Source organism: Oncorhynchus clarkii, chromosome 9 (assembly GCF_045791955.1).
Source record: "Oncorhynchus clarkii lewisi isolate Uvic-CL-2024 chromosome 9, UVic_Ocla_1.0, whole genome shotgun sequence".
In the NCBI taxonomy this organism is placed as follows: domain Eukaryota; kingdom Metazoa; phylum Chordata; class Actinopteri; order Salmoniformes; family Salmonidae; genus Oncorhynchus; species Oncorhynchus clarkii.
Genome location: NC_092155.1, coordinates 17,700,315 through 17,712,520, shown reverse-complemented (window position 1 = coordinate 17,712,520; position 12,206 = coordinate 17,700,315). Strand labels below are relative to the sequence as shown.

The following is a 12,206-nucleotide window of genomic DNA, read 5'->3' as shown; positions in this document are numbered from 1 at the left end:
GAGAGAGGGAGAGAGAGAGAATATGCTATAGCCTTCTCCTGGTGGGACAGACGGACAAGACAGGCAGGCAGACAGACAGACAGACAGACAGACAGTCAGACAGACACCTCACCGGACCTGCTCAACCAAACGCCTCTCCACTCAGACACCCTCACTGTCAGACGGACCAGACCAGGACTCATTCCAACAGAGAAGAGGACAGACAGACCAGCTCATTCCAACAGAGAAGAGAGAGGCAGACAGACGGAGCAACAGGAGTATTTCGTCATCATTACGGCTGCTCTTCTTTTTTTGGAAGTGCTTTTTGGAAGTGCTTTAGGAGAAATTCTTGTTTTCTGGCGTCCCCACTGGAGACAAATGGGAACATAGGAGAACATCACAATCATCAAAGACTTGTCATCACCCCTATTGTTTTAAAATAACTCTTTCCTCTGCTGACACGGTCTACAGGACAGTACAGGAGAGTACAGGACAGTACAGGACAGTACAGGACAGTACAGGACAGTATGTCTACTATAATGAATACAGGAGCGTATTGGGCCTCTCTCTTGCTTCTGTGGAGCTTCCTGGTTAGTAGAACTTCATCCTGGCCGGCTCGTGAACACCTCCAACAGCTGCACCAGCTCGGCTCACTCCACTCCGGACCCCTAGCCTCCCCGGCCCTCCTCAACCTCACCCTCTCTGAGAGTGCCGAGTCCAAGGTGGAGCGCCTGGGCCAAGCCTTCAAGAAGAATGTGCGCACGCTACGGGAGAAGAGTGGACGTCTGGACCTGGTGTTCCTGGTGGACGAGTCATCCAGCGTGGGGGCCAACAACTTCCTGAGCGAGCTGCGCTTCGTGCGGAAGCTCCTCTCGGACTTCCCCGTGGCCCCTGAGGACACGAGGGTCGCCCTGGTTACGTTCTCGTCCAAGACCCACGTGGTGACCCGGATAGATCATGTCACAGCGCCCAAGTCGCATCAGCACAAGTGTTCTCTATTTAACCAGGAGATTCCGTACAGGGGAGGAGGGACCTACACTAAAGGAGCCTTCCAAAGGGCAGCGGTGAGTGATTTAGTGTGGTGTGTGTGTGTGTGTGTGTGTGTCTATACCAGATTGTCTTTTTTTGCATGTACAGTACCAGTCAAAAGTTACCCATTCCAGGGTTTTTCTTTATTTTTTACTATTTTCTACATTGTAGAATAATAGTGAAGACATCAAACTTTGAAATAGCACATATGGAATCATGTAGTAACTGAAAAAGTTAAACAATCAAGATATGTTTTATATTTGAGATTCTTCAAAGTAGCCACCCTTTGCCTTGATGACAGCTTTGCAGCTTTTGCTCTCAACCAGCTTCATGAGGTAGTTACCTGGAATGCATTTTAATTAACAGGTGTGCCTTGTTAAAAGTTCATTTGTGGAATTTCTTTCTTAATGCGTTTGAGCCAATCAGTTGTGTTGTGACAAGGTAGGGGTGGTATACAGAACATAGCCCTATTTGGTAAAAGACCAAGTCCATGTTATGGCAAGAACAGCTCAAAAAAGCAAAGAGAAACGACTGTCCATCATTACTTTAAGACATGAAGGTCAGTCAATGTGGAACATTTCAAGAACTTTGTGCAGTCACAAAAACCATCAAGCTCTATAATGAAACTGGCTCTCATGAGGACCGTCACAGGAAAGGAAGACCCAGAGTTATCTCTGTTGCAGAGGATAAGTTCATTAGAGTTACCAGTCTCAGAAATTGCATCCCAAATAAATGCTTCACAGAGTTCAAGTTTTTTATTTTTTTATTTTTTTATTTCACCTTTATTTAACCAGGTAGGCTAGTTGAGAACAAGTTCTAATTTGCAACTGCGACCTGGCCAAGATAAAGCATAGCAGTGTGAACAGACAACACAGAGTTACACATGGAGTAAACAATTAACAAGTCAATAACACAGTAGAAAAAAAGGGGAGTCTATATACATTGTGTGCAAAAGGCATGAGGAGGTAGGTGAATAATTAACATTTTGCAGATTAACACTGGAGTGATAAATGATCAGATGGTCATGCTGATGTACAGAGATATTGGTGTGCAAAAGAGCAGAAAAGTAAATAAATAAAAACAGTATGGGGATGAGGTAGGTAAAAATGGGTGGGCTATTTACCGATAGACTATGTACAGCTGCAGTGATCGGTTAGCTGCTCAGATAGCAGATGTTTGAAGTTGGTGATGGAGATAAAAGTCTCCAACTTCAGCGATTTTTGCAATTCGTTCCAGTCACAGTCAGCAGAGAACTGGAACGAAAGGCGGCCGAATGAGGTGTTGGCTTTAGGGATGATCAGTGAGATACAGCTGCTGGAGCGCGTGCTACGGATGGGTGTTGCCATCGTGACCAGTGAACTGAGATAAGGCGGAGCTTTATCTAGCATGGACTTGTAGATGACCTGGAGCCACATCTCAACATCAACTGTTCAGAGGAGAATCAGGAGAACTGCGTGAATCAGTTCTTCATGGTCGAAATGCAACAAAGACACCACTACTAAAGGACACTGATAAGAAGAGGAGACTTGCTTGAGCCAAGAAACACAAGCAATGGACATTAGACCGGTGGAAATCTGTCCTTTGGTTTGATACGTCCAAATGGGAGATTTTGGGTTCCAACCGCCATGTCTTTGTGAGATGCAGAGTAGGTAAACGGATGTGCATGTGTGGTCGCAACCGTGAAGCATGGAGGAGGTGTGATGGTGTGGGGGTGCTTTGCTGGGGACACTGTCAGTGATTTATTTAGAATGCCAGGCACACTTAACCAGCATGGCTACCACAGCATTCTGCAGCGATACGCTATCACATCTGGTTTACGCTGAGTGGGACTATCATTTGTTTTTCAACAGGACAATGACCCACACACCTCCAGGCTGTGTAAGGGCTATTTGACCAAGAAGGAGAGTGATGGAGTGCTACATCAGATGACTTGGCCTCCACAATCACCCGACCTCAACTCAATTGAGATGGTTTGGGATGAGTTGGACCGCAGAGGGAAGGAAAAGCAGCCAACAAGTGCTCAGCATATGTGGGAACGCCTTCAAGACTGTTGGAAAAGCATTCAAGATGAAGCTGGTTGAGAGAAGGCCAAGAGTTTGGAGAGCTGTCATCAAGGCAAAGAATCTCAAATAAAAAACATATTTTTATTTGTTTAATCTGTGTTTGGTTACTCTATGATTCCATATTGTTATTTCATCGTTTTGATGTCTTCACTATTATTCTACAATATAGAACATTGTACAAATAAAGAAAAGCCATTGAATGAGTAGGTGTCCAAACTTTTGACTGGTACTGTATATGGGTTGTGTGTGTATACATCTCAGATTCTTTGTAAATGTATGGTTTATTGTGTATGAGGGGTGTGTATGTGTGTGGGTGTCTGTATCCTAGATTATGTGTGTATGAGGGGTGTGTGTGTGTGTGTGTGTGTGTGTGTGTGTGTGTGTGTGTGTGTGTCATAGAATATGTGTGTATGAGGGGTGTGTGTGTGATCTTTCTGAGGTTGGAGGTAATAAGGTCCTTTCTGGGAATCTGCTTACTACTCTGAATTACACACTAGAGATATTCAGGGTGAGGTGTCTGGGAATCTGCTTACTACTCTGAATTACACACTAGAGATATTCAGGGTGAGGTGTCTGGGAATCTGCTTACTACTCTGAATTACACACTAGAGATATTCAGGGTGAGGTGTCTGGGAATCTGCTTACTACTCTGAATTACACACTAGAGATATTCAGGGTGAGGTGTCTGGGAATCTGCTTACTACTCTGAACTACACACTAGAGATATTCAGGGTGAGGTGTCTGGGGTAATTGTGTAATGACGGGTGATAAAATACCACGCATGCACACACACACAAACATGCAAATGCACACACACACACAACATACAACGCACACACACACACACACACAACATACAATGCACACACACACACAACATACAACGCACACACACACAAACATGCAAACGCACACACACACACACAACATACAACGCACACACACACATGCTCTAACATATGACGGAAACCATCAGTAACGGGAGACTCAGGGATTTGAGCTGAAGTATAAACACACTGATACTGTTATGATACTAGACTGATTGACTCGTGGCTGTTTAAACACACTGATACTGTTATGATACTAGACTGATTGACTTGTGGCTGTTTAAACACACTGATACTGTTATGATACTAGACTGATTGACTTGTGGCTGTATAAACACACTGATACTGTTATGATACTAGACTGATTGACTTGTGGCTGTTTAAACACACTGATACTGTTATGATACTAGACTGATTGACTTGTGGCTGTATAAACACACTGATACTGTTATGATACTAGACTGATTGACTTGTGGCTGTAAAAACACACTGATACTGTTATGATACTAGACTGATTGACTTGTGGCTGTATAAACACACTGATACTGTTATGATACTAGACTGATTGACTTGTGGCTGTTTAAACACACTGATACTGTTATGATACTAGACTGATTGACTCGTGGCTGTATAAACACACTGATACTGTCATGATACTACACTGATTCTACAATGAGCAGATGGGATCAACTCTGCACTAGCAGACACTAGCTAAATTGAGTCAACAGACTTTCCACAAGACTAGCTTTAGCGCTAACATGTCTACCCTGTGGTCTCTCTGAGGTTGGAGGTCATAAGGTTCTGTGTGGGATCCTGCTTACTGCTCTGAATTACACACTAGAGATATTCAGGGTGAGGTGTCTGGGAATCTGCTTACTACTCTGAATTACACACTAGAGATATTCAGGGTGAAGTGTCTGGGAATCTGCTTACTACTCTGAATTACACACTAGAGATATTCAGGGTGAGGTGTCTGGGGTAATTGAGTAATGACTGGTGATAAAAATAGTTGTTCCCGCTGCTCCCCCAATGGACATTCCCCCCCCCCCCCCCCGTCAACAGACATTTATCATTGCGTATTCTTATATCTGTTTTCATAATTGTTTTATTGTTTTATTTCATTTCATATTGTTGGAGCTCAGAGATCAACAATTAAACTGTACCCTGTAACAACAACTGCAACCCTGTACATGTGACCATTAAACTATCTCATCTAATCTCTACCCCATAGCTAGGCTCAGCAGACTTGCCTCAAACCTAGCTTTAGCGTTCTGCTAACAGATCTAGCTCTGTAGTCTGGCTCAGCGCTAAACGCTTTGCCATGTAGCTTGGCTTAGTAGCGCTAGGCTAGCTGTTTTGGCTGTGTGTGATCAGAAATGAACAGTTAGACTCCTATTAGGAAAAGTGGCTTTGTGAGTAAAATTCCATACTTTATCATTACTTGGATTGTTTAGGAAAATTCATCATGTGTAGTTGACTGTCAAGTCCTCTCTATTTGTGTGATTTGTCTTGTTCAAAATGAGTTTTGCCTTTAGGTTTTTTGTGGAACTGGGAGACTGTGTCTCGGGAGTGGGTATTGTTATAGTTAATTATAAAGCTGCAAATGAGTGATGAAACACATCACAGTGTGAGTGTCTGCGTGTCTGTCTATGAGGACCAGTGTAAATCTAAGTACCTTTTCCATACTGAAGCCGGAGTCATGGGCCAGTCTGATCACTAGAAATATACTTCAATTTCGGACATTTGAAAAGCTCCTGAGAACGTGGATGTATACCTTCCTCAGTGCTCACACATTTTTAAAAAAAAGAAAAAAAGTTGCCCAGCACTGGGAGGGGATGAGTGATGCTCGGAGCCGAGGCGCGATGCTCAGTCCTCTGAGCTATGGCACAGGGACGGTTCTCATGGCTGAGGTTTTAAGCTATGTGGCTGAGTGATGGTTGCGGATGTGCATGTGAGGTTGAGAGGAAAAGATAGGTCAAGTATTCAGCAGATGTGCAGTTGTTTTTCCCCCATCGGCGGTGTACAGGCCATAGATATTGAACTATCTGTGAGTAATGGTTGTAATGGGACATGTAAAGGTGAGACAGACAGAGATCTGAGCCGATGTCTACAGAAGTCTACAGGACCAGATAGCACCTGACTAATTCACATTGACGTTCACAGACTGTCTGTCTGAGTATGACTAACTGCTGTCTGAGAGGAGGTCTGTGTTATTTTAGAATAAAGGGGTTCAAAAAGGGTTCCCCCGGCTATTCCCAGAGAGAACCCCCTTTGGGTTCCATGTAGAGCCCTCTGTGGAAAGGGTCCTGGAAACCAAAAGGGTTCTACCTAGATCCCGAAAGGGTTCTACCTGGAACCTAAAAGGGTTCTTCAAAGGGTTCTCCTATGGGGACAGCCCCAAAAAACGTTTAGGTTCTAGATAACACTTTTTTTTAAGAGTGTATAGAAAATAGAGAGGCATTTTGGACACACCCGAGATGTTGGAAATCAGACCTTCTATGATTTATCACTGACATCTCTGCTGCTCTCTTATACTGCTGCTTCAGCAACTTCTACAGTCGTCAAGACAGCCCAAACAGATCTAGGACCAGGCGAAGCTTAGCGAGTCCCTCTTGTTGGAACAAGTACAGTTTAATATATTTTTCCCATTATTAACACCATATAGCACAGTTAAATATGGCCTCACTAACGATAATCTGCAAGGGCATCCGGCTGTCACGCTCTACTGTTAACCTAACACAGCAGGCCAGCGTCTGGTATGGTGTGTGTGTGTGTGTGTGTAATTGATATTAGAGGTAATCATTTTGCAATATTTCATTCCGTTGGCCGGTGTGGCTGTTTCTAAGTACTGCAGAAAGCTGGGATCCATTACTGAGAGAAAATACTTTTTTCCAAGTCCAGTGTGGAGGCAGACTAGGGCTCTCCTCCAGGCTACTTCTCTCCCTTTTAAGATGACTAAATCAAAGGGCTCAGAGAGAGGGATGAGAGAGAGGGATGAGAGGGATGAAAGAGAGGGAAGAAAGAGAGAAAAGAGAGAGAGAGAAGAGGGATGGATGAGAGAAAGGGAAGAGAGAAAAGAGAGAAAGAAAAGAGAGAGAGAGGAGAGAGAGAAGAGAGAGAGGGAAGAGAGAGAGGAAAGAGAGAGTGAGACGAGAGAGAGGGAAGAGAGAGGGATGAGAGAGGGAAGAGAGAGAGGGAATACAGAGGGAAGAGAGAGAGAGAAGAGAGGGAAGAGAGAGATAAGAGGGAGGGAGGGATGAGAGAGAGGGAAGAGAGAGAGAGATGAGAGAGAGGGGCTCAGAGAGAGGGATGAGAGAGAAGGATGAGAGAAAGAGAGGGATGATAAACAGCCCTGAGAGAGAGGGCTGAGAGGGGTTTTCCCTGGTCGAGACAGACCTCCAAGCTCTGTCAACTGTCCAGTGGGCTGAGAGAGAAGGATGAGAGAGGGGGATGAGAGCAGTGGGGGAGAGGGGGATGAGAGAGGGGGATGGAGATAAGGGGAGTGTGTGGTGCGTAAAGACATGCATGATTATTGTACACTGGCAGAGGATAGAATGCTATTGGGGTCTGTTAAAGACATACTCTCATCTCCAGTATGGTGGTTGAAGATTAGGATCTTTTCAAATTAGTTTAGTTTATAATAGGCTTGGCTGTTTTCCACTCCACCAATAGGAATTATTTATAATTTTCATAACACACAGAGAGCAGACAGCATCCTCAAAAGCAGCTTCAGTAACAGTAGCCTCTGGCTCTAAAACAGCCAGGCTTTCCTCTCCTCTCCTCTGTTTCTTTGTCTTTCACTTCATCATCCAGGGGATTTACCTCAGGGTTGCCATGTGTTGGCACCTGGGTTGCCACGTTGGCAGATATCCCCACTCACTCCTCCCTTCTGCCTCTGCTCTGTCAGAGCCAAAAACAATGCGCCAAACAGACCGGGGCTGGCAATCCACCGTTAGTCTGCTCTAATGGTTGCATAATAAGGAGTAGAAGAGAAAAAGATTACCATGAGCTTTCTTTCTTGCTCACCTTCCACCATTCTTTTTCTCATATCATATTTCTTTCTTTGTCAACCGCCTGCTTTTCTCCTCCGTTATCTTCTCCCCCCCCCTCTCTCTCTCCTCTCTCTCTCTCTCTCTCTCTCTCTCTCTCTCTCATAGATGTGGCTATGATTTAACCTTTAACCCCACTAGATACAGGCACATTCAAAGCCCACCTCATGCAGACAGTACTCTCTATTCCATTCATCCCTAATGAAGCTCAGAAAGTGGTCACACTTCACAGCCTGCCGAGTTCTCTCCATTCATTGCCCATGTTGCATTTCACTGCCGTTTCCGTTCACACTTTCACTACTTGGCCATTCAGCGCCCACATTTCCCTCCCCCCAAAATATGTGTGAACGTGTCAATGTGTGCACATGTGTACGTGTGTGTCTTCCGAAAGTCTCGCTCTCTCTGTTATGTGCAAAGAGAAAAGCAGAACCCATAATTCAGCAGATGTTTATAAAAACAACATCACATATGTTGAGTGTAATGCGTCATGGAATAATGACAGTTCCCCCCTCCTGTAGTGTGGTTCATAAACCCTGCTGGAGGGGTCAGTGGCACGAGGAAGTCAACTCTCTGGAATGTCAACCTGGGGGGGGGGGGGGGGGGACGGAAGGAGGATGGGGGAGGAATGATGAGGTTGACCCATTGGGAGAATGAAGTGAGAGTCATAGACAGAAAGAGGTCACTGTTATGAACTAAACCCCCCATGCTACCCATGTAAACACACACATTAAAAAAGGCTAACGACCTCATAGCTGGTGTGTGTCTGCTCTGATTATTCATTCAATGACAGGACAGCTGCTCATCTGTCATGTATCAGTGAGTCTGGAAGCTAAGTAGATGTGAGGGATATGGACATGTGAACCAAGAGTTTTGAAACATGCCAGGATGAGAAGAATATACACCTGCCAAACGTAGAACGTCCCATGGGAGTTGAGTTGAACCTTTTTTGCCGTTGTCATTTACTCACAATTGAAGATTCATCAAAAACAAGTTCTCGGTTCCAGTTCAGTCTTGTCTAATCTGTGTTTGACTGGCTACCACAGTAGCCTATCCTGAGACAGTTTAACCACCTCCCTTTCTCTATTTTCCGTCCAGCGGTCTTCCCATTCCTTGCATGATATATGCAGTAGCAACCCTCCAATTCCTATTGGCTCAGATGGTTTCTGATCCCTCTGGAGACCAGATGATTCACTGTAGCCCTTAAAGGACCGGATCATCTGAAATAGCTGCCTGGTTTCCACACATTGACACAGCGTCACTGGTAACTTCTCTGGGCGTCGACACTGTGATTGACAGGATAGGCTCAGGAGTGTGTGTGTGTGTGTGTGTGTGTGTGTGTGTGTGTGTGTGTAGTCAGAAGATCAGAGAGTGGGTCCATTAATCTCCGGTTTGACTTTCACTTTGGTAAATCCCTGATGGTATGAGTAGGACGTGGATTTTGTCCTGAGCACGTACCCTGAGCGACCACGGAAAACTCCTGGCCCTATAGGTTCAAGGCATCTCCAGTGCAACCTCTGCACGCTCTCTCCTCATTCCTGACCCCGTTTTTAAATTGACACCACACATTCTCCAGAAATGTGGGTTTGTTCCCCTCCCTCCTGCCCTCAGCCAGTGCCTACTGGTCTCTCCTCCTCCTCCTCCTCTTCCTCCTCGTTCTCCTCTCCTCCTCCTCCTCCTCCTCCTCCTCTTCCTCCACCCCCCCTTCCTTCTCCAGTATCCCACACACTAAACACCAGAGGTGCTCTCTGACCTCCAGTGATGAATAACAGGGTCAGATGTTAAGAGAGAGCAGAAGAAAGCGTACGAGTGGCAGACAGACTGCGAGAGAGGGGGATTATAGAGAGACAGACATACAGACAGACAGAGAGAGATAGAGAGATGGAGAGAGAGGGGGAGGACGGAGAGACGGACAGACGGACACAGAGAGAGAGAGAGAGAGAGAGAGAGAGAGAGAGAGAGGGAGAGAGAGAGAGAGAGAGAGAGAAGGCTTTACTTTAGGGGACGTGTCTGGAAAACGGCTGTCATCACTGATGCTGAGGAGACAGCATAGACCAGGGCCTCAGGTCTTTGAGGTTACGTGGCTGCAGGAAACTGCTGAAATATGTGTCAGATATGTCTGAGATATGGCTGACACACACACACACACCCTCTGCAGGGTCAGCTGAGTTCAATGGACGTTGGTCCACATGGCAGCTGGTGCTATGGGTCCCCACGGTGCAGGACCCACGGGAGTTCTAAAGCTCCCCAAGAATGTAATATGTTGTTTATCTTTCAAAGGGATCCCCATTCTGTGTGTGTGTGTGTGTGTGTGTCTGTGTGTGTGTGTGTGTGTGTGTGTGTGTGTGTGTGTGTGTGTGTGTGTGTGTGTGTGTGTGTGTGTGTGTGTGTGTGTGTGTGTGTGTGTGTGTGTGTATGCATGTGTGCACGTGTGTGTGTGCAAACACAATCAACTTGTTGTGAAAATGCACAAAGATCCCTCATGATCTTAGGCCTAGTGGTATAGAGAAATAACATCTTCCTGTCTCTTCACTGCACTCCTCTCTTCCAGGGCATGTATTCAGAAAGCTTCTCAGAGTAGGAGTGCTGATCTAGGATCAGGTCGCCCTCTGTACATGTAATCTTCTTCATTATGATCTAAAATGCTAAACTGATTCTAAATCAGCACTCCACACTGAGATTCTTAATGAATATGTTACCTGAATCCAGGCTCCAAGCAGGCACTCAGCCTGCATCTCAAAACCTCCTTTAGGCCGTGTCTCAATACCTCCTTTAGGTCGTATCTCAAAACCTCCTTTAGGTCGTATCTCAAAACCTCCTCGTGTCTCAAAACCTCCTTTAGGTCGTATCTCAAAACCTCCTTTAGGTCGTATCTCAAAACCTCCTTTATGTCGTATCTCAAAACCTCCTTTAGGTCGTATCTCAAAACCTCCTTTAGGTCATATCTCAAAACCTCCTTTAGGTCGTGTCTAAAAACCTCCTTTAGGTCGTGTCTCAAAACCTCCTCGTGTCTCAAAACCTCCTTTAGGTCGTATCTCAAAACCTCCTTTATGTCGTATCTCAAAACCTACTTTAGGTCGTATCTCAAAACCTCCTTTAGGTCGTGTCTCAAAACCTCCTTTAGGTCGTATCTCAAAACCTCCTTTAGGTCGTATCTCAAAACCTCCTTTATGTCGTGTCTCAAAACCTCCTTTATGTCGTGTCTCAAAACCTCCTTTAGGTCGTGTCTCAAAACCTCCTTTAGGTCGTGTCTCAAAACCTCCTCGTGTCTCAAAACCTCCTTTAGGTCGTATCTCAAAACCTCCTTTCTGTCGTATCTCAAAACCTACTTTAGGTCGTGTCTCAAAACCTCCTTTAGGTTGTATCTCAAATCCTCCTTTAGGTCGTATCTCAAAACCTCCTTTAGGTCGTATCTCAAAACCTCCTTTAGGTCGTGTCTCAAAACCTCCTTTAGGTCGTGTTTCAAAACCTCCCTTATGTCGTATCTCAAAACCTCCTTTATGTCGTATCTCAAAACCTCCTTTAGGTCGTGTCTCAAAACCTCCTTTAGGTCGTGTCTCAAAACCTCCTTTAGGTCGTATCTCAAAACCTCCTTTAGGTCGTGTCTCAAAACCTCCTTTAGGTCGTGTCTCAAAACCTCCTTTAGGTCGTGTCTCAAAACCTCCTTTAGGTCATATCTCAAAACCTCCTTTAGGTCGTATCTCAAAACATCCTTTAGGTCGTATCTCAAAACCTCCTTTAGGTCGTATCTCAAAACCTCCTTTAGGTCGTATCTCAAAACCTCCTTTAGGTCGTCTCAAAACCTCCTTTATGTCGTATCTGAAAATCTCCTTTAGGTTGTATCTCAAAACCTCCTTTAGGTCGTATCTCAAAACCTCCTTTAGATCGTGTCTCAAAACCTCCTTTAGGTCGTATCTCAAAACCTCCTTTAGGTCGTATCTCAAAACCTCCTTTAGGTCGTGTCTCAAATCCTCCTCGTGTCTCAAAACCTCCTTTAGGTCGTATCTCAAAACCTCCTTTATGTCGTATCTCAAAACCTCCTTTAGGTCGTGTCGCAAAACCTCCTTTAGGTCGTGTCTCAAAACCTCCTTTAGGTCGTATCTCAAAACCTCCTTTATGTCGTATCTCAAAACCTACTCGTGTCTCAAAACCTCCTCGTGTCTCAAAACCTCCTTTAGGTCGTATCTCAAAACCTCCTTTAGGTCGTGTCTCAAAACCTCCTTTAGGTCGTGTCTCAAAACCTCCTTTAGGTCGTATCTCAA

General features: G+C 45.0%; 1 protein-coding gene across 1 annotated transcript in view; it reads left to right on the top strand.

The window, feature by feature from the left end:
• Nucleotides 1-518: 518 nt before the first annotated feature.
• LOC139417482 (sushi, von Willebrand factor type A, EGF and pentraxin domain-containing protein 1-like) overlaps nucleotides 519-12,206 on the top strand; it is a 171,971-nt gene continuing 160,283 nt past the window's right edge. The window contains exon 1 of the mRNA XM_071166761.1: nucleotides 519-1,043. Coding sequence (XP_071022862.1) covers nucleotides 519-1,043 — 525 coding nt within the window. The remainder of the gene's footprint in view (nucleotides 1,044-12,206) is intronic.